The sequence below is a fragment of the Semicossyphus pulcher genome, unplaced genomic scaffold, assembly GCF_022749685.1.
Source record: "Semicossyphus pulcher isolate SPU_LCO1_2020_fin unplaced genomic scaffold, fSemPul1.0.p SCAF_17, whole genome shotgun sequence".
Taxonomy (NCBI): domain Eukaryota; kingdom Metazoa; phylum Chordata; class Actinopteri; order Labriformes; family Labridae; genus Semicossyphus; species Semicossyphus pulcher.
This window is the reverse complement of record NW_027211681.1, coordinates 22,834,986-22,858,064: the sequence shown is the minus strand read 5'-3', so window position 1 is coordinate 22,858,064 and position 23,079 is coordinate 22,834,986. Positions and strand designations below refer to the sequence as shown.

The 23,079-nt window shown below is 43.3% G+C and overlaps 1 protein-coding gene across 1 annotated transcript in view; it reads right to left on the bottom strand.

The window, feature by feature from the left end:
* Positions 1 to 303: 303 nt before the first annotated feature.
* Positions 304 to 23,079, bottom strand: part of LOC138594193 (vasorin-like) — a 36,083-nt gene continuing 13,307 nt past the window's right edge. The window contains exon 2 of the mRNA XM_069665201.1: positions 304 to 5,101. Within this exon, the coding sequence (XP_069521302.1) occupies positions 2,954 to 5,080 (2,127 nt within the window). The 5' untranslated portion in view covers positions 5,081 to 5,101 and the 3' untranslated portion in view covers positions 304 to 2,953. The remainder of the gene's footprint in view (positions 5,102 to 23,079) is intronic.

The window sequence follows — 23,079 nt, the reverse complement described above, 5'->3', positions numbered from 1 at the left end:
TGTTAACATGAGTGTTTCTATATCTCTAGCTTCATCCTGATTGTATGTTAGAGAACATTCCAGTGATTGCCTTGTTTGTCCATCACCAGGTACATATATTGTGATTTATATTATTGGCTTCCCAGTTTAACTTACCGATGTAAGAGCTTCATCCTGAATGCATGTTCAAGAACATTCCAGTGATTGCCTTGTTTGTCCATCACTAGAATAAACAACCGAACCGGGAATCCTCGTCTGTGATACTTTTAAACGACACAACACAACACAACGCAAGATCACACCCGTTACACCAACACCATTTTTAATGAGACACAAAATCACAGAGGATTTAAAATTAAGTCTTTTTAATACTGTTCTTTTCCCAGCATTATTTTCTGGCAAACATGTACACAACAACATAATTGACAAACGTCAAAAACAATAAGAAAAAAAGGACAAAAGTCCCGATAAACAGGGAAGGTTCTGTTACGAGCATGTTGAAAATATTTCAAACATTTCCTGCCTACTGTCCAAAGCAACGCAGAGAGACTTCCAGTTGATATACTGAGAGAGAGAGAGAGAGAGAGAGAGCAGATATATGAGCATCTGTGTCTGTGTTTATACTGGAAAACGGACAAAATGAAGAAAGGAGTGGAGCCAAAGAAGTTGATTTTGGACAGGGCTGGAGTGTAGTGCATGGACTCAATTAAAAAGCAGACAATGTACTGTAGGAGTTTCAGTAAAAAAACACAGGCACACACATACACACACACACACACACACACACCTGAACAAAGTCACTGATAACACCCAGTCATCCAAGCTTAGGGCTGTTGGATAACTAACAATCGAGACAGGTCTTTCTTTCAACCAGACTCAATTGATTACATTACATTTCATGTTTCTTCATCTTCACTTTGTAATGTATTATAATGCAATGTCTTATGAGGAAAATTAAAGGCCCTTTATGTTCTTGGAATACACATCAGCATGTAATATGACACAACAAGATGTCAGTAAGGCTCGGCACCAATGCCGCTACGGCAAGTCTCTGTAAACCTGTAATACTCTCCAATATAAAATTCATTCTCATGAAGGGAAAAGATATAAAAAAACAAATGTAACACTAAAAGCTTGTGGCATTTCCTGACCCAGAAAGTAAAAAGGGAACAAATACACAAAACAGTGCATTTCGCCTGAACATTTCACAGTCTGGTTGGCCGTAAACAAGCAAACAGTCTCCAAACATACAAACCCATAATCCTTGTTGACCACGCTGTGTGCTTAGAGTGGAGGCACAGAAAGGCAGCAAGGGAAAGCACACAAAGCTACAGGGGGACACCGTCTTCACCATATCTCAGGGTTGATACGGTCAGTGGCAAGAGGAAACTAGTGCCTGAAAGTCACAGCAAATTGCTCTTTGATGTTGCTTTCTTTTCTCTGCACGCGTGTGCTGCTTTATAGGGGTGGCTTCTGTGGCAAAAGGCTTTTGAAGACTGTTTTTTTTTAGGAGCTTTGGAGGTCAAAAACAGTCTGTGGCTTTCCTTATGTAGCGCTGGCAGACCTGGCACAGAGAATAAAGTGTCTGACACTTGACTGTTACATTCACTTGGTGAGTTCCTAAGACATATCTTGACAAACAAAAGCATTCTTTATAAGGTATAAAATTAGTTTTTATTTTATCCCTCTAATCTAGATTATTGTTGGTTGCTTTTAGGGCTGGTCTCTAGAACCTAAATTAGTATTTACTTCGGCACTCACTGCAGGAAGCTCCTGAAAGAGTTGGCTATATGTTATCTCTCTGCAAATAGACAATTGTAGAATCCATGATGACTTAGGCAGCCTTTTGTAAGGAAAAACAATTCATAATGTTTCAGCACACAATAGCAATACTGAATGGACATCAACAGAAAAAAAAAACACATGACAAAAACAGAATATCATAAAGTAAGCTAGACAAAACTTTCCCGTCACGGCACAGAACAATGCAGGCAAAGTCCATTCTTAATGGCTCTTTATTCAGTCCATTTTTCTTTCACAGCAAATTTATCCTCCACTGAGCCAAAAGCTTTTGGATGTGTGGAGAGAATAACGGTGGACAGCTGACACTGAAGAATCCAAATCCACATGTGAAGAAACTTGTTTTGTTTTAGATTAGCTAATGTCAACAGCTAATCACGAAGTTTAGACAGCTTTAATGGCCATCAACTATTACCTACTATTGCCGAGAGTTTATTCAACGTTTTTTTGTTTTTGCATTTTCCTTATGCGACCAATAATCTTGTGGCAGTTTGTGACTATGACACTGGAAAGGAAAAGACATACTTCTTTTCAGTGCAACTTCTTTATAATTCCCATGGAGCAGTTGGAGTTGGTCAAAACCCATTTTGTACCAGGACGTGTGGTCCGGGCATCGCAACTCTGCACCACTGTTTTCATTTAAGCCACTGTCACTTCCTCCGGCTGAGTATCCCTCCATACTGTATTTCCATACTGTATCTCACAAATCCAGCAACAGGATTACAGCTCATTTACACAGTCTACAAGAGTTTAAATAAAGATGAGCCATCGGTTACAGTTGTGTCAATGCAAAAAGGCACTTCCGTTTTCAGTCTGCTACTGAGACTGAAGTCGATTGCACTTGGTTTAATCACTTAGTTGGTTTTACCATCATTAACTCTGCTGGATGACTTTAAACCACATCCTGATCCTTGTCCCACAGTGGTTTAGCACATTTCCAATATGCTGTAATCTTAAATTCATCATTCAGTACCTCTTAAATTGACAATCCAGTCTGTAGTGTTATTTGCACAACAAAGGATAGTAAGTGCCACTTTTCAAATTTTGGATATCTGAAATTGGAATGAAAATTAGATTTTTTTAAACACTATGTGAGCCATAGTAGGACCTCACAAGTCCGAATGGGCAAGCCCAATCTTTAGAAAATCATTCCCAAGAAAGATTTGATTGCATCTTAGAAATACGATGGCTTTAGGGATGTTAAATTGTTATTAGATGGGCAGTGTCCTTGCATCAGGGGTACCTCATAGTCCAAAGCCCCATTTTGTAGCGAGGATGGGGGAGCCTGAGGAGTGTGACAGAGGTCAGTCTCAGGCTGTTTGTGGGATAGTGTACCGTTTCCCCCATTCTCCAAGCCAACTTTTATCCCCTCCAGTTCCATAGGATCAGAATCAGCTGGGCCCAGCTCCAGCTCTATTCCTGACTTGGCCTGCCTCTTCTTTCGCACACAGATGATTGTCCCTGCCACCACAGCCAACCCAAGCACCAGGGCCAGGGCAGCCAGTGCAGGGATGAGAGTGTATGTCAGTGGGCTCTGTGTCTCTACTCTGGGCTCTAAGGATGTTAGTGGAACTCCAGCGGTGCGAGCCTCTGTACACCACCCTGTTTCCACAGAGCTGTTGGACCTAGAGTTGACTCTCTCACCCAGGGGACTGGCACAGACTGAGTAGGTGCAGTTGGGTCTCAAACCACGCAAAGTGTACTCAGGGTAGGATGCTGGTACACTCAGAATAATGGGGCGGCGGTCAGGTCCTGAGAGGTTACGATAGGTCAATCTGATGCCACGGATGTGGGGTCGTGTTTCGATGAAGCGGTGCAGGTCAACAAGGATAGATGTGGAGGTCACCTGCCGTGAGCTGATGGCATCAAGTTCAATGGGAACCACAGGGACAACTATCGAAACTTCTGTTGTTGAACTTTTTGGTGGCTCAGGAACCTCATCCACATTTTCACAGTAGAGACCAAAGGTTCCTGAGGGGCATAGACAGCTGAGTTGACCCAATGGGTCAAAATTACAAGTGCCCCCGTTGAGGCAGATGTTTGGTGGGCAGATATGTGGCTCATATTCACCACTGGTAGAGCTTGGTGAGACAGGAGGATGAGGTGGTAGGCCATAGCTGTCTGTTTTTGAGGACACAGTTCCCTCACTAGGCGGATAAGGGGGAGGAATAGCATTGGTATGGGTGGTTTCTGGTGATGTGGTGGGAATCTGGGGAACCGGAGTACTTCCAATGGGTGAGCCAATCCGCACTGTTGTGGAAGGTGGACATCCGAAATCTTTGTGCTCTAGTGCTGAAAGCTTCTTCCCAGCATTAACCAGAGGGAAGTGACACCTGGTTTCCTCAGGCCTCCCAAGATCTACGCCCTTCTCTCTTAGCCAGACAGGGAACCAGGCTAATGGACACAAGCAGTTGAATGGGTTCTCAGCTGCTGTAAGTTGTACCAACCTTGGGAAGGTCTTGAAGAAACTCTCAGGAAATCCCTGGAGATTAAGTCCACTAAGATCCAGGTCTTGAAGGGCAGTCAGTTTCTGGAAATCATCCATTCTGAGCTCGCCCAATGGGTTGGTAGCCAGGCTGAGCTTGATCAGCCCCTTGAGGGAGTTCTGCTTTAGAGCCTGGGGCACCTCAGTTAACTGGTTTGTGGAGATGTCGAGCTCATGGAGGTTCCCCAATGACGCTATGAGATCCTCATCAACAGAAGTAAGCCCAAGAGAGGAAATCTTGAGGGCCTCCAAGTGCGGAGTCTGAAGATCTGAGGGTCCCAGGGTTGGGATGTTGTTGTGGCTTACGTCTAAAAGCAGAAGCCTGGGAAAATGAAGGGATGGCAGGGAGCTGAGCTGGTTCCCCTGAAGCTTGAGTTCCAGTAGCATCTCTAAACCCTCAAAAGCTTCCAAGTGGATGCTTTGAATGCGGTTTGCATGAAGATACAGCCGTTCCAGCTGGACCAACCCAGAGAAAGAGCCTTTGGAGATATGGGTAATTTGGTTAGAGGAAAGGTCCAAGTTCTTCAGCTTTGAGAGCATCTCAAACACATCATCTGGAATCTCTGTCAGCTCATTTTGGCTCAGGTCTAGCATCTCCAACTCCCCCAGGCCTTTGAAGTCATCTTGAGACAAAGTGTCAATGCCATTCTCGAAGATGTAGAGATTTTGGGTGGTGGTGGGCACACGGGGCACGGTGCTGGAGCGTCGCTGATTGCAGAATATGGAGTCCTGGACGTGGCAAGCACAGTCTACTGGACAGTCAGAGGATAACACCAGACCCATTGGTAGGAATAAGAGCAGGAAGTAAGGCAACATGGTGACGTCCGGCCTTAAACTCTGAAAGACATAAGAGAGAGAGAAAAAATGGTTGTTGAGAATTACCAATTTCCTAGTAAGTGCACATTCAAGTACACGGACTTACACAACACGACAGCACAATGGAAGGGATAGAAGAACAATTTAGCCCAATCAAGAAACCTTAGCTTCCACATACACATAAACAAACAATGCGCATTAAAATTCTACAACTGATCTGTCCTGTAACAAACGATCATTGAATCATTGATCAACACTGACTGCTCCATCATAGCGAATTCACTTTTTTGTATCCTTGATGAGCAGACACCCCAGGGATCTGAACCAACAGGCCAAGACAACTGCTTCATACAGCCCACCCAGGGTGACCCCTTCCTGGCGTAAATGAGAAAGCCATTCAGCCTCTTGTCGGTGTTTATGTCACAGTCTTTTGCCCGTGAAGCCCAGTCTGTAGTAATTTAGCTGAACACCCAAAGCACCACATGGCTACTTCATACAAACACACCCAAATATGCTGAAAGTGTGTTGACATTTACCAACACACTCGATCACTTCCTTTGACATATTTACTGAATCATATTTCCAAAAACACAGGTACTGGAACGCAGGAAATTGGGGGGCTAGGGGGCCTGTTTGAAGGTACGCATTTGTGTGGATGAGATCATTTATGTGTTTGAAAGAGGGAGAACGGAGCTTGGTTACTTGCAGTGACTAACAATCCATCAACTAATTGAGATCAAAGAGTGAATGAGTGGGCACATGCAATTGCTATAACAGTGTTTAGTTTTGGTGCCTTGGGCTAAAGTGAGAGTAGTACCCACTTTGTGTAATAAATACTTAGAATACATTGCAACACTTTGCATAAAATACAGTACAAGGCTCTATATAAACCCCTCTCCCATCTGTATCCCTCCTTCTCTCTCCACTCTGACCTGGTTTGTGTTAGTACACTCTTGCACTACCGCCCTTTCCGAGGCTCCTGAGGTGGAAATTGACAGGAAACCTAAGATGTTTTATTAAAGTCAAGAGTGCAGCTCCAGCCACATGCCTCCGTTCCCTTTCTGCCCTCTGTCTCCTCCATTTCCCCCTCTGTTTTAACATGCACGGTTGGTACCTGTCAGCTTGAAGGAATTTCCTCAAAATCTGTCTGAAGCACAAAGTTAAGAACTGGAGAGCAAAGAAAGTTATTTTAATCTGAATAAAAATAGGCGCTTTAAGTGTTTTCAGAAGCAAATTTGAGACTTGCCAAAGCCAACTATCTTTTGCTAGGACTTTAGTGGCACAGACCTAATGGTACGTTCCATTTACCTCGGAAGTCGGTATTCAAAACTGGGAATGACGTCCCACCCGAGTTGACCGCTTTCCAGAACAGTCTATGGTAAGTAAGTCAACTACAGAGCAAATATGAGGTCCACAACATGTCCACAGATAGAAGTTGGACAGTACTGTGAGTACGGCTGATTTAATGAGACACAAATAAGACAGAAGTGATAATAAACCGGTAATACTCCAGCTTTTATTTACAGTTGATGCACGGAGATATTACGTCGGGGTTGGTGAGGCTCCTCCGACTTTCTGAGTTGAAAAATCCGACCTCAGGGGGCGTTCCAGTTGAAATTTCCGACTGGGAACTCGGAAATTCCGACTTCCGAGTACAAATGGAATGCAACAAATCACCCAACCGCACCCGTTACATGACAAACTAAACAGTAAGTCAATACACCATATTTATTTGGTTCTTCTGTGACTACTAGTACTCAACTGTTTCTATTGTTTTCTTTGTTTTATAGTAATTTCTACTACCACATACTGGCACTAACAAAGGATTATAAAAAAAAAAGAGGAAAGAAGAGTGGGTTTTGAGTGACGGAGAAATCTCTCCCAATCTGCCCTGTCTTGTTGGGAACCACATAGTGAAGTCAGATTTGAGGTTTTAGAAATCACTTTCCAATAACACTTTGTTTCTGTTGACACTTGTTGGTACACTGTCTGGGCCAAAGTTGAAAATGGCGGGAAAATCTTCTAGGGGGGAAATTCCTGACATGTGTAACTGACAATAGTACAGAGAAACATCATTCAGCAGATGAATGTGAAGAACTGTAACAATAGAAAAGCCCAATTTTGAAAGGAGGCCCTTTAATATTTGATGTGCAGAATCTGTTTTTATGTGAGCCATCTTTTCTAGTAAGTAAGGGACAAGTGGATGTGCCAGGGTGACTCGTGAAAGTATGACTACAGAGCAGCTAATTCAAAACATGTCTGGCATCACGTTCCTTAAGTCACCAAACCACTCTGTCAAATCAGCTGCAACAAAAAGAGCGGTTATCATCAGCATACTTCTCACTAAGACATGAAGCTAACACAAACAGCAATGCAGACCTCGATGCACACGATGAAGCTGTCTTTAATCTGCCCACATACTCCACAGAGGACAAAGTTTCACTGCTATGACACGATGGCGTATGTCTGCTTTTGTTTGAGCGGCGCTTAAAGACGCTCTGCTCCATAACCGGATCTTTCTTTGTGTGCAGCCACTTACTCTATATAGAACAGTCTTATAATGAGAGCTGCCTGTCATTCCTTTAAGGGTGCTGCTGCTGGCATGCTGGCTAAGTGAATAATTTGATGACAGAGAAGGAACGGAATGAATGGAATATGAATGAAAGAATCATTGTGTGTCAGAGTCAGAGAGGGAAAGACAAACTAATCCTGCGAAACATGAAGGCTTCGCTTCACGACTCAAACAGTGTGGTTGTTTTCTCTGGTGAAACAAGTGTCTGCCTTTTCAGATCCAGAGTAAACAGTGTGTATGTGGTCTTGTGGCTTTGCTGCTACAAAAGCCTGCGTCTGAACTTGCACTGCAGGTAAACCCTTTCTGACAGCTTGCAGCCTCTCGGCAAGTCAAAAACACCTCTCTACTACATGCAGCAGGGCCGTGAGGTAGACACACCTTCAACCATGGAGGAAAACCATTCAAACTTCCATGAAGGCAAGCATTTGTCCTGCTAAAGCATCCATGTTGGAGGAGGCTTTAGCAGGTCCTGACCTCTTTATGCTTTGCCTCTTGAAATGTCTTTAACTATGTTTTTAAATGCTATATATATTAAAGTTATGTCGGGAATCCAAAGACATCCATCCATTATCTATACCGCTTATCCTAATGGGAGTCACAGGGGGACTGGAGCCTATCACAGCTGTCACTGGGCGAGAGGCGGGGTTACACCATGGACTAATCGCCAGCCAATCACACGGCTGACACACAGGGACAGAGACCAAAGACACTTCTCCCCAAATGTTATCAATTTTTTCATAACCTACAACCTAAGTATGCTTTGCATCATTAGGGTTTTATTTTCTAAGCTTGTTTTTGAAAATGTTTCACCATTGGTATTGTGCTTTATAGCATAGGAATAAGCATGTTAGTAGTAATGGTGTGGTAAAATAATGATTAGTGGTACATGTGTATGTAAGTCCAGTTGTTGGACTTACTTGTATGTAGTTTGTGACATGCTTGTTGTTGGCTGCCGTTAAGTTCAACTATATAAAACGCCAAATAAGCAGAGCAGAAACACTACTTTTGCAGGAAAGCATAGATTATGTTAACGTCAGTCACGGCTGCTTCACATTACGCCTCAATCCCACAGGATCCGGCGCGTTCCGTCTGCGCCACGGTTCTGGTCCGTCAGACAGCGCGAGACCTCTCCCACAGGAAGCGTGTCTGATCCGCAGCACAGGGTGGGATTCGCGAGATCACAAGATCGCACGAGAATTGCGAAATCACCCGATACCATCAATGTTAAACAGAGCAACACACAAACAACAGTTCAGTTTGCACCTCCTACGTGGTGTTTAATTTTGAAATTACCGGATGCTGTATGCTGTTTTCGTGTGTGACTTCCTGTTTGGAACGATCTGCTCTGTTCAGCTTGACGCGTGCTTACAGCGGCCTCCGTCAAAAATAGACCCGGCGTGTATCTTTAGCGGTGCAGAGCGGAGAGGCGCTTCTGGAGACGGACCGCGGCGCGTGCTGTGGAATCACGAGCATTGACTTGAATGGGCGCGATCGACTCCGGAGGTCGCGGCGCACACGGAACGTGCCGGAGACGGATCCTGTGGAATTTGAAGGTTAGCTTTTCAAAGGACTGACAGGTTAAGTGGTGGAGAAAAAAATCTTCAAGAAAAGATGAGAAGCACTCCATCTGTGCGTGCCTCGTCTAAGTACTTCTCTTTTTTTTAACGTCTTGGCCCTCTGCTCATGTTTGATACTGACCGGGTGCCCACATCGTGAAGCCAAGAACCTGCCGTGTACCATATTAAACAGAGCAGTCAAAACATGGAGAGCAGTTTCTTGCTGCGTTACAGTACAATCACATAACTTCGGCTTGCAAAACCAGTCCTCTTTGCTCTTTCAGAGACTCATAATTAAAAGTGACAGAGTCTTTGCTGCTAAGACTTCACGGCGCACAGTCGATCCTCTGCTATTTGTACGAGTGCAGATAAGGGCGCATGATGAAAGAGAAACACTGCTGTCAGACTGACGCGAAGCAGGTCAACGCGCACCCAAGACCTGCGGAGCTGCACGGCACGCAGCCACCAACACACACACACATTCCTGCACATGTTCACACCAACAGAGACACACACACAAACACAGAGCCGGCAACACAGCTGGATTCTGTTACCCACAATCCACTGCAGCCATCTCTCACTGTGAGACAGAATGAAAGGCCCACATAAACCTTTGTCCTCCCCCGCGATAAGAGGAAGGTAGAGAGAGAGAGGGGGACTTACAGTGAGTGTGAGAGGTAAACTGAGCGGGACAGAAGAGAAATGTTTCGTCCTAATAGCTGGTAGCTGCATGATGACCGCTTCTATTCATCCACAATCTGCAGTAAACAAAGTCTGATTCCTCTAAACTTAAAGTGCATGACAGAAGCCAGATATGACTGTTGTATGTTCTCTCAAACTGAGGTGAAGAGAGGTTTACGAAAGCCATAGAAATGTACATAGAAATGTAGAATCTGTAGGCAGGGAGGTGGATGTTAGGGATGGCAAGTGTTCTGGTTTCTGTTTTTATACGCTTGTACCAATCACGTATCAGCAGTCTGCGGCGTATGCAGGAAAAACAGTCCGTGAGGAGAGTAAAAGCAGGCGGAACGTCATCCACCGTAAAGACATCACTGCTCCCATCAGCTGCTTTCTGACACAATTTAGCCTCTTGTTAATCTCTATAAACAGACACCTGCAGCAAGTTCAGCTAACAATCTGTTCTAGATCTAAAATTCAACTTGAGATCAATTCTCTGAGCGGTGTCACGAAAGCCGTTCAGCGTTCAGATTTCCCGACTTGACCTCATGATCGATCCGACCTCGAGTTTTCTTCTCCTCTTGAGGTCGGACCTGACAAAGCTTCATTTTGACTTTTTACTGATCTGCATCATGATGTTGAAATTTCGGCGAAGTCAAGTCGGAAAAGGAAGTCTTGACTGGAAGTCGTTTATCGCTAACCGCTAGCTACACACTCAGCATGTTCACCGTTGAGGCTTTATCGTTCTCAGACTATAGCCGATGGCATCTGAGATTGCATTGTGTCTAACTCGACTTCTTTATTTTGAAAGTCTAACTGGATAAAGCAATTTTACCTTGACAGGGGAGCCGTGCATGTTCCAAACTGTTACAAAAGTAGTTCCCAGATCGTCATATTTTGAAGCGTAGGGCCACAGACCAAGCGTCTGTATTTGAAGAGCTATAGTAAAAACATGTTCAAGCACAACCGCTGTTTCTTACTATTATTCAAGAATATTCAAGGATGACGTCTGCTAACACATAGCTATGATATTATTTTGGTCGGTCTCTTGAAGCTTCCACTGGTCTGAGTCCAACTGGACGATGGACTCCTGCTGTACTACGACTCCAACTGGATTAACAGATTAATCTTTTCAGGCTCATTATGTAACATTGTGGCTTTCCACACTCTCGCTGAATTGCCATCTCAATGTCCAGGTCACTATCAAACATATTAAATAAGCAGTGCTTCTGCAGCAGCACAACATTAAACGTCGTCTTTTATCATTTCACAAATTGTTTTTGTTCTTCATTCCTACGAGGGGTGAGTACGACACATCAAAGCGGAGCAGAATCACTCCTGTGGTTAAATCTTGCCAGGTGGGGAGGACTGATAGCATCATTTATTCACACTTGGTGCCAGTTTTTAGCAGTATATAATTAAAGAGGTCACCAGGGGAAACTGAAATACTGATGACAACAACAACCACAGAGCCTTTGGTGAAAGAGCAGCAAAGGGAGGAGACATTTGGCTGTTGGATTCGTTATAAAGGTACAGGTATCATGTTTCCACTCTCCAATAACAGATTACACATCATGTCACTTTGGATGAAAGTCTCCACCAGGTTGTACTGTTGAAGCCTTATGTCGGCCCCTAAAGAATAGGGGTTATAGCTGAGGGACAACTGATGATAATTTACTCTCTTCCTCTTCCTTGACACTTGGTGACTTGGACTTGAGTCGACCCGAGTCACCTTTTTTTGATGACTTGCGACTTGATTTGACAAAAAAAAAAATGACTTGAGACTTGACTTGACTTGATGACTCGGATGACTTGCTTGTGTTCATAAGTTTGAATGTTAGCTGTTAAATATAAAATGATACAATTCAATGTTGTCACGTTTCTGTCTAACTATCAAGTATGTACGCAGCACAAACTGGGAATCATGATTGGACGACTCAAAAAGCTTGGTATGTGATTGTCATGATCGGAGGACTGGCTGTCAGTCAAACTCCTCGCTATGGCAACACGCAACATCAAAGCCCCCAAAGAGAAGCCTCATCAGTCGTACTCGGCACTACTCAATACGGTCTCAGACCAGACCATCATCATGGCTGCGTCTGTGCCAAGATAATAAAGATACAATTCACTGTCATACTTTTTGAACAGGTTATATAAATTGGCCAATAATATCATTATTAGACGAGACAGCTAACACCTTGTCTTTTCTCTTTATAAAGACCGGATACTACAGGTAAGAGTGCCGGATCTTGGGTGGAAAAAAAGTGACTTGACTCGGGAGTTGACTTGCCTTAACTAAGGACTCGACTTGACTTGCCCAAGAAAAAATGACTCGAGACTTGCTTGAGACTTGAACAAAGATGACTTGGTCACAACACTGCTTTCTTCTGCAGATGGATGCAGAAGAGATGCTTAGCTCAGCCTAAACCAAGTTGACGGAGAAGTGGGTGAAGAAATTTAGATCCCAATATTGAGCAGCTCTACCTTAACTGAAAACCAAATGACACAAATTCAAAGAAAAGGACATACAGATTTACATCAAATCCAAAAGTAGTCAGGATTTCCAGGATTACCACTTTAAGGAAACAGGGTGAGGAAGAGGTGGAGGCACTGGGAGAGGTAAGGGGAGGAGAACGGACAGTAAAATCTGGACTGAAGGTACAAAGAAGCCGGGGGGTCATAAATTGTGTTAGGAAGTTGGTGCACAGGGAGATTACTTCATACTTTGGGGGACGTGAGTTTGTGGCACAAACGCTACCTCCACTCCCACACCCCCGAAACTCCCCAAAGTGGAATATCCTGTTACCTCATGCCTGAAGAACTTCAGTAAAATCAGTTTAACGACTTCAATCTTAAATCTCTTCGCCCCAAAAGCCATCGTGTGAGCAGTTAAAGTTTATAAAAGAGATGTACAGGTGTGATTTGTCTAGTTCGTTTTTAAACCGCACTTTGGAGCTGTGAAAAATACAAGGCGGCAAATGAAAGCAAACTGTGTAAGTCAGGATAAAGATGTTTTGACAAATCCTGACCTTTAACCCCCTTTGTGCTCCATCAATTGTCCTACTTTGCACCCTGCATTTATGTCTGGAATATTATGCAGAGCTAAATTTTGTCCCCCTGGAAAAAATAAGGCTGTTTCAAAAGTCCATGTAAGTGAGAAATGCAGTTGTCTGCGCTCTGTGTCTCGTGTATTTCTTTATATCTTTACTTTAAACTGTCTTGACCAGGTCTCCCTTGTATAAAGAGATTTTAATGCCAAATGACTTCCTGGTAAAATAAAGGTAAAATAAAAACCATCTTTAGATTAGCACCTGAGACAAAGTACAGAAAAGGCTGATGAGAAAAACTTTAATTATTCATCTTTTTAACAAAAGTAATGCGGCTGCCACAGAAAGAAAAGTCTTTCAAAGCCATTTTTTCTTGTCTTTTGTTCAATGTCTCAATAAAAGTAATATTATCGGCTGTTTAGTGTTGAGCAGCAAAACGACACGAGCTAAACAGAGACTGAGAGACATCCTCAGAACCTTAATCGTCTCCTCTGCTGCAGTAAACACCTGCGTGGTGACAACTGCTGTCTAGACTGGGCGCTGACAACTGTGATACGTCTATATTAGGACGGAGGGAGACTCGTGAGGACGATGTTAGGCCAACGTAAACAGCACAAAACAGAACCATAGAACAGTGTAATTCTCTTTTTTAAAGATAGATGCAGAAGAAGCAGTGATTGGTGCTCGGTGTGGTCCTTACTTTAGTTCACAGTGAGCCGACAGCAGGACTGCACACTAAACACAATGGACCAGTCTGTCTCCAGCATGTCTCTTGAGATCTACTGGAAGCTAATTCTCTGTGCCTTGATATCTCTCCTAATATTGTCCTCTTATAAGGTCGCGTCAGCTCTGGAACAAATTCCACAATGACTCAGTGTGTGATGTTTCCTCCTTTTTGCAGCTACAGTAAAACTCCCTCTTCCGGTTTCCAATAGAGATAACTGCATGCTGAACAGATAGCTTCTTTGTCATAGCCAAAAGTAGCTTCACATACAGTTCAGAGTTTCTTTAGCCTCTGTGTAGAAGTCAGAGGTCAGAGGTCAGGGTCGAAGTCTACTACCATGTGTATGCTTGTTAGAACAGCTGGTTTCAGATCTAGACAGAGTATATATAGAAATAGTTTTGAGCAGATGTCTATGAATGAATGAAAACAAAATCATAGAGAATAGGAAGGTTTCCGTTTAGTCTCCAATCATGAGGCGGAGTTGACTTTGGTTGCATGAAGGAAAACATTTGAAGAGCAAAAGAAGTAGACCACAGCTTTCGCCTGTAGACTATTGAGCTTTTTATTAATCTCAATAAATAGATGTCTGCATGTGAAGGCAGATAACAATCCGGGTGTAGATGTCGTCTCTTAGCTGCCAGAAGTTGCTAGTCTGCCTGTAACAATGACCGGTGCGAGAAGAGGAAGTCTGGGCCTGATGCTGGCTATGGTGGAGACCCTGAAACATTGTCCATCTTCCCCAGCAGTTAAATTGTCTTCAATTGCAAGCTGATGGGTTCAGAGATTACAAACTACTTGTTATAACTAGTACTGTTTTAAAAGCGAAGTTAACTTTTTGTTGGAGTAAAGTGCAAACAGAAGGCATAAATTAAAAGATGTGTTCATTGAGAGTGTTGTAGAGAGCATCAGCAGGACGTTCAGTAACCTCAGCTTAACCCAGTAACCCTCTGCAGTTACTCTATTGTCGGGAGATTATCGTATAAAATATAATGATTGCACCAAACGGTGTGGATTTACGGCTAACAATCCATCATCGTTTGACGGCGCCCTTGGCAGCCATAGCGACGCCTGGGTGTTTGGCTGTTTGGCTCAGGTATGGCAGAGATGCCAGCAATGCCGCTGCTGCTGCTATGATAGAAATGCAAAGGGACATTAAGGTGTGCTGTTGCTGCTTGTCGGACCTCAGTTTCCATTTACCTGTGTGTTTTGAAAACTTGGCTGTAAGGGGATCAACCCCTCACCAGAAAAATGCCAGATCCAGCCTGTTCGAAGCTGCGTTTCGCTCGAGGAGTTTGTGGGCGGAAGCCAACAGGCCTACTTTAGGTTTCCTGCTGAAGTCGATCCAAACAGAACTGCAGTGATAAGTTCCTGACATGAGAGCATGTCTCTCTCTGTGTGCTTCTTCTGTCTCTGAGTCATCATCAGCGCACGGTTTGGCTGATGAGGCAGGTGAAACTAATATCACCATTAATTGCTGCATTCCGTTTTGGTATTTCAGTGGCAGGGCTCTGGTATCGTGCCTGCTGGCTCACTGGGTTACCGGCGCACCTTACAGCTAAATTCCACCAGATGCTTGTTCAGTCCGTGTCTGCTTCATTACGGCAGCTGAGCAGTTTTACTTGAGTCAATGAGGGTGCTTCCACCTGCTCCACGTCTCTGCTGCGTCACAGCTCCGGCAGTCCGGAGATACGCAGGGCTTCTTTTTCTGCTGGATGCCGGAGCACTGCGCATCAAATAGCACGATCGAGACGGGAAATCAGACACCGTAACCACATTAAAACATCCGATAAATTTTCAGGATAAAATACTCCGTACATATAAAATACTCAACGATAACCTCACATGTGTTTGTAATTGTTTTTATAGCACATATATCGTATTATCTCGCACAATCACGTGTGAGTCTGTTATTACCGCGGGAACTCCTTGGTCTCGCGGCTCCAGCTGTCCAATGATGCTGCTCCGTGCTGCGCACTGAAAACACAGCCAGTGGGTGTTGACGAACGGCAGACTGCTCCGTGGCTGTTACACAACAGACACGCAACAAGTGGAAGTCTGGGTTTAGACTAACAGAGCTGTTGTTGAGGTTGCCACCTAACAAGTCAAAATGTTCATTGTTAGAGGGCTCAGTTAAACATGGTTTAGCCTTCAAGGTCATAAAGTTGTATATACGTGGACATTAAGTGAGGAGTAAGAGGAGTTACCATTTCCATTGAGCTGAGTTGCTCCTGCTGATCGTTGCGAGCATGCGGTTCTGACCTTTTCAAGTGCACTTATCAGTTAAATGAGTTGCTGCAGCTTCCTCTGAAGATGCTTGACTTCCCACACAATCATTGGTTTGCTGTAGGCGTCCATTTTTTCCCGAGCTAAAGCATCAGGACGCATTTAGACTGGAAGTATAACTATCGACTTCTGGGCAGTGTAACACCACATTATCATCCACGGCTTGTCGAGCCAACACTTCTAACTGTTACTCAGCTTAAGTCCTTATGCCAATTGAATACTGCCTTAGCTCGATACGTCTTGTTTAAATGAAAATTCAATGCTTTTTCACCAGGACACAGAATGTGTTCCAGTTTATCCTTTAAGCCTAACAAATGTGTGTAATACATACCTCGTGGAACATTTAGTTAACCTCCCTTGGCAACATAGACATGTGGTTTTCTTCTTCTCCCCTTTTATTGGTGTATTGCTTCCTTTTACTGCTAGTTGTGGCTACAAACTGTTAGCAGCCTCTGCAGCTGTAATGAATCCTGTTATCCATAAACCAAAGCACCGTACAACAAGCCTTCAGGTTAATACGTCGAATAAGCTCTTTAAAGGGACACACTATGATAGCAGCGTGTTCTGACTCATCCTGTGTCATCGTATGTTTGTCTGTCTCATAAGAATCAGTCAATATTTAATGAATGCTCATGCACATAAAAATTACACTGCTAGTTGTCCACCTTTTGATTGTGCAAACATAACGTCCACAGAGGACAGAACACTAAGTGGTTTGGTATTTACTTGTGGCAGAGTTAGGCACAACGGTTTTTCCACTGAGGTGATGCAAGTTTGAACGCCAGCGACGAGGCGCCGTCCTTCTGCAGCAGCGTCTCTCCAGAACAGTCCAAAAGGAAAGGGCGTGTGCGTGCGTGTGTGTGTCTGCACACTTCACTGGCTCTGAGCCTGTTCCGTCTGTCAACAGTTGAAAATTAGCATGTCACCCGTACTCGCCTTCGCACAGGTGTGCCAGCGGGCAACTGGCAATAAAAACAACACTGTCAAACTCTTTTCTTTCCCTCCCTTTTTGCTGCTGAACAAATTCGTTTAATCCTCCCAGGGAAGCAACAAATCCTCAAGTTACTTAAGCTTCTTTTCTGTGTACATTTTAGAATCTCTATAGAACTTTACTTTATTATTACTACCTTAAAAATGAGAGAAGTTAGAACACAGAGTCTGAAAGTTATGGCAAAAGTTGCACTCGTGTTAGGAAAACCCAAATGTGCATGCTGGAGTTGATAAAGAGTTTAAGTACAGAGGAAACTACTCTTGTGGGTAACTATAGATTAACCTGACTCTCAAATAAAAGGCTAAAGCAATCAAACCTTTCACCTTGAAACAGTGAGTTGTATAATGAGAATCTGTCATCTCCTGCTCTGCCATCACTTGCCGCTCATCTTAATGAGCTGTTTACATCTGGAAACCGCATCTACCCTGAAGCGGAGATGCCGACTGAAGCTGTAAATATTTTCCAGCAGAAGTTCACATAAGTTTCCGTCTGTTTTGTTTTCCTCGCTGTAAACTTTCCAGCCCCTTTCTTTTCCTCGTGCATCCCTTCATCACCATCTCATTGTTGCACACTGCAGCTTTCCAATCCAACAATCCTCACTTGTCACCGCTCATCAGTCCTTTATCTCCTGCTTCCCTCCCTCTCTCCTCCAGGCCTGATCACTGACTGATGATCACCTGTGGGACTCTTACCCAAAAGGGGCCCCTTCACGCTTGTTAAGCCCAGCTGTCAGTTAGCAGAGTGTGGCCTCTGGCGGGGTACAGGATGGGCTGGACTGTGGGGGGAAGACAGGGGGAGGTAGACGCCTCCCTTCCAGCTTGTACAAGTCTAGACAGATACTGTACCAGACAGCTTATCTGTGCTTTAATGCAAACACTTCGCCAATAGTTCTGGATCTGATTGATCTCTCTCACTGTTAAATACCATGCCATTTTATACTTTTATTTCTAGTTGAAACTAAAGAAGGTTAGTAGGAAAGACAAAACTAAACAGGAGTTATCATGATTTGGTCGTTACGTCAAGACTACGGTTACTTAAAGGTTTGAGATTTAAAAACCAAACCGAACTCAAGACTCTCTCAAACATCTATATCAAACATTAGATCGCGTATGAAACCTTGGCTTAGGTACCACATTATTTTTTTGTTGGTTGTTTTTCACAGTATCTGCACACGGCAAATACACCTGGTCCAGCATTCAGACTGTTTTAGGAAGCACAGAAGAGACATGATCGGCTGCAGATCTGAAAATGTTGCAGACTGCAGGTTAATGACAAACTTTACCTTAAACTGCACATTCACAAGGTTACAATCAGTGTTCAGACCCGGGTCAAATGTAATTATCGCCTCGGCTCCGATCAGCATCGATAGGAATACAAAACCTGTGTCGACATGCTAATCTCTGCCCCCTTTCCGGCGCGATGCTATGCTCAGTTGGTAACTTCTGCGACTCCTCAGCAACAAATTCCACCCGTCTCCGTCCGAGCAGCGCTCGAACATCGTTCCAAATTTGTCGACTCCGAGTTTGATGCACAGACTGAATGAGTAATAGATACAATAAAGACCTAACCACCGTAACATCTTCAATGTTCACTAACCCTGTCTCCGGCGCGTTTGTGATGTCAGACGGTGACGCAGCAGAAAAGAGACTGACAGAGTTTACTTCACTGGCAATGGGAAAAGAGACAATCGGCATCTATAAGCAGTCTTCCCAGGTCTGAAAAACCTGCATCAACATTCTAATTTCAGTGGGAAGGGGGTCATAGTTACATAATCACTCTGCCAAACTCACTGTTAACTCTCTTCACTAAGCTGTTTGCTGCAGGAGCCAAACATTGTAGTTATGGCGAATAAGATATGGTTAAGCTAGATCTGTGACAACGTGCAAACTCAGCTCTCCTGCACAACAGTTGGGTCCATTATGCTCATCCAGCACCCACCATGACCCATACATTCTACACTACTTCCTGTATTGGGAGGTTATTGGTCCGATATTGCTATGAATACTTGGCTTGCAGCGATTTCATGTTAACACAGTGAGAAAAGGATTTTATTTTGGAAATTTGAAGCGTGTTTGATGCAGACAGAGCTGTGACCTTTGCACTTAGTCTCAGTGAGGAAACAACCTATCACAGAAGAGAACAGACATGGGCCTTCCAAACATGTATTCTGACAAATGTACTTTATTTGTGCATGCCTCTGGTATTTATTAGAGTTTTGGACAGTGTCACGGAAATGGAAAATGTATGCAACATTACTGCATGCTTTAACAACATGTTTTCTTGCAGAATACTTTGGGGTATGTGGGACTTTTCAAATTACATCAAAGCAAATGTGAAAGAATGTTTTAAAAGCAGTTCTTGGTCAGAAAACAAAAAGCAGTTCATGAAATATCAGTTAAGAAAAGTGCTCAGAGCATATTTCAGACTCGCCACAGCCTCTACAAACTGCATGCTCTCTGCACAGCTTGGTGTTATCATGGGACTTCTGTCATCACCAAAACCTACTAAGTAATTAGTGCTGGAAATTTACAGGCGGGGTCGATTCAAACTGGAAAATCACCAACAATCAGTGCTGTTATTTACAATCCCACACCTCCAGATCGTATTTGTCTCATGCCAACGTACCTTCACACCATGAACGCTGCCTCTGCTGCACACACTTAAACCCCTGACAAGATGCACACACACGCACACACACACACACACACACACACACACAAAAGACCTCTGCCAACCGTCCCCTGCTGCTGGATCACCTCATTAACCGAGTGTTAGGTCAGAGAGTGTGGACGGATTTACTGCTGCGAGAGACTTCTAGAAGAGCTGCCATTACGGACACACACGCACACACATGCACACACTAACTTGTAATTGGATTATAATTGGTGAAAGGGTTCACCTTGAGAAGATTATGAACGCAGAAAAAGCTTTTAATTTGAGGCACAAACAGTTAATGTGTGTGTTTAGAACGGAACCCTGTTGTAGGAAGTTGTGTTACTGTGTGTGTGTGTGTGTGTGTGGGTCGGGTGTTTACTTTGTCACTTATCTATTTACTTAAACTCCTGACAGATCCCTTAAAGTAAACACACACACACTAACACACACTCGCACACAAACGCTCTCATTCTTGTCCCCTGCTGGAAAGGAGAATCAATTAGTGCAAACTGAACTGCGTGTGTGTTTGTTTGGCTCGGTTAAAGCCAGTGACCTCGGCTGGTTCACGACCCAGAAACAAAGGCAGCATTTTACGCAGGAACAGACAAATCTGATTTTTTTTAACCCTTTGTGGCCGTGACTGGACGTCTGCTCAGTCAAGTTTACAAGACCAGACCTGATCCCGGCCGTTACTTTCACAGGGTGAGAGCGGCTGCACACACGTAAAATGTGTCCTGGGAGGCCGACTCTGCTGGGAGGGGAAATATGGAACTAATTGTAGTTTGGACAGCGTTCGCCCTGTGCTGTTTGAGCAGCGTTTTACAGCCAGAAAATCAGCTTTCACAGTGCAATCGTGTTAAGTTTGTGCAGCGCGCTCTACCTGTCTTAAGAAAACTCTTTCACCAATGCACAGACAAAAACATCTAAAAGTGAGGACATTTTAACAGTTGATGTTTACCTAAACTCACAAAGCAGCATGGGTTCAGACCACTGATGACATCACACACACACACACACACACATCAGTGTGCTTATCTCGTCAACAGAGCATTAATCAAGACAGAAACCAGGCTCTCTCTCTCTCCCTCTGTTTGCCTCACTATCAGCAGCGACAAACATCCAACTTGTGAACATTCAACTCAGAAATGAAACAGTCCTTAGTAACGTGACTGTGAGTCTAATCTACATGGTAAGCTGTCTGAGCTTGTAACTGTACTGCTGCAGAGAAAGCAGCTCAAATTACCCCTGTAGTGATTTAGCTGAATAGGGTCAAAGGTCACGTTAACGCTCTGTCTTGCTCCTTGTGTTTGTTTTCTTTTAGGTGGGATGGTTTTTTTCAGCCCCTAGATTTAGAGGATTCATCTTTCTCTTTTGTTTTGATACTTAAGTGTAGAGAAGAGACGATTCTTAGCTTAATTTTGGGTTCATAGTAGTACTGATGGATGTAACAGGACTGTGTGCTAATGAATGTACTCCGCTTTAACTTAAACTTGCTTCCAAATACAGTGAGATTTAAGCGCTAAATAAACTCTATCGTAAAAATACTTGGAACAAAACATAAAAAAGATTGACAACTCGCCAACTAGCTGTTAGCTCTTGAAGAAGTTACATTGGCCTTCAAGTCAAGAAGCTAATGTCTAACTGTTATTTAGTTTCCATAGGAGGTACAAAACAATCATTAATCCAATCATAAGAATAAAGTCCACGTGTGAAAGTAAAATGAGTGAATACCAACTGTAATCAAACTGTTACTGAGAAAGATGCATTAGCAACACATTAGCTCCGGTTGCTAAGGTTAGGTATTACAGGTCGCAATGTTTCTTTACTATAACTTCCAGGTAGAAAAAATTAGCATCATATAGCTACACACAAAAAAAGAAAACAGGGAGGATAAACAGTGGAGAAGATTTCTATCTGTGGAAGGCAAACGTGCAAAAATCCGCTCTGGATTCAGCGTCTGAAAGGGGAGGAGCTAGCTAAGCTAACGTTACAACGATACTGTTGAGCACTGAGGCTAGCAAGCCAATGCTCTGATTTTGAATTAACTTGCCTGAGCTTTAACAGTGAAACTATGATTTTATGATCAGCATCTGTGGTTTAAAATTATTACAACAGATCAGTAAGAAAGTTCAGTTGATTATGGTCATGCTAAAGGGCTTAACCCAGTGTGTTGAGATAAATCTGTTGGGTAGATCTGATTCATCAAAGACGTTAGCACAGCAGAAACACCAGTTCAGTCAAACCGTTGTGATTAACTGTACGTCTTAAAAAGTTAAAGTTACAGCTGAAGATGATAACAGAGTAAACAAGTTTTTTGATTTCATATATATTATTATCCGCACCAGTTGACTACCGAGCTACCTTGCTTCTACTCAATCAAAGCTGTAATAAAAGGGCAGTTAATGTACCATCAAAAAGAGTAGTAGATAAAAGATGTCGTTAGCATTAACATTAGCTTAAACATATCTAACAAAATGGTTAATGTAATGTCATCCAAGTAGTACAGCGATTGAACTTTGCCAGCTGAGCTTGCTAGCAGACGGAGTTTAAACTGGAACTTGCTGCTGGTGGAAGAAAACCAAAAGTCTGACGGTTTCAGGTGTCAAAAAATCCACAAGGTCAATACAGTATGACATCACAACTATTTACTAGACTGTTGACCATAAATTAACTTTATGGTGACAGTGAAATAGGTAATACAAATATTGTTTTTCAAGAAGTAATGCAGCTTGTTTCAAAGCCCAATGCAATGCTTCATAATGATTAACAACATGTAAAAAAGTGTGTAAAAGTATCCTGTAAGCCTCACTGCCCTCCATGTCGAGCACAGGGGGAAGGAAATGTGAAGGAATGGCGACCGCACGCTCCACTGCAGAGCAGGCGCTGACACACGACTCTGAAAAAAAGCCCCGAGGCTTGTTGGGAAGTTTGGAGAGGAAATGGGGAGAAAAATGATGTTGTGCTTGTGTGGATGGATGGGGTATACACACACACAAACACACACACACTCCCACAGAAGCCACGAGTGACCTTATTTGATTTTTGCACTGATAGCATAAATAATGCACGCCCTGTTTTGAACTGTTTTTGAGTCATTACTGGTTTGAACGTTGAGTTTAACATAAAAAGAAGTAGGCAGCAGAGCGGGACAGAATGCTAGCCAAGTAGTTTTCCAATCATCATGCAAACAGTTTGACATCATTTGAATCTTTGAAGTATTTCTTTTTACTTAAATGAGTCTTAAATGAGCCAAAACGGTCCAGTGAAAGCAATGTCGTGCTCCTTTAAAGATAACATCTGCTTTGTTCAATTTCATGGGAAGATATGTGAGTGTTAAATAGTCAGAGACTTACTGAAAGTGAGCTCAGCAATACAGGAAAAACAACCACGGTGAAGGCTTCTGAGCATGTGCAGTCCGGCCGTGTTAATCGCAGCTGACGGCAACTAGATGTCTCTGAACCAATTAGCTTTGTCCAAAACAACTGGGAGTTGG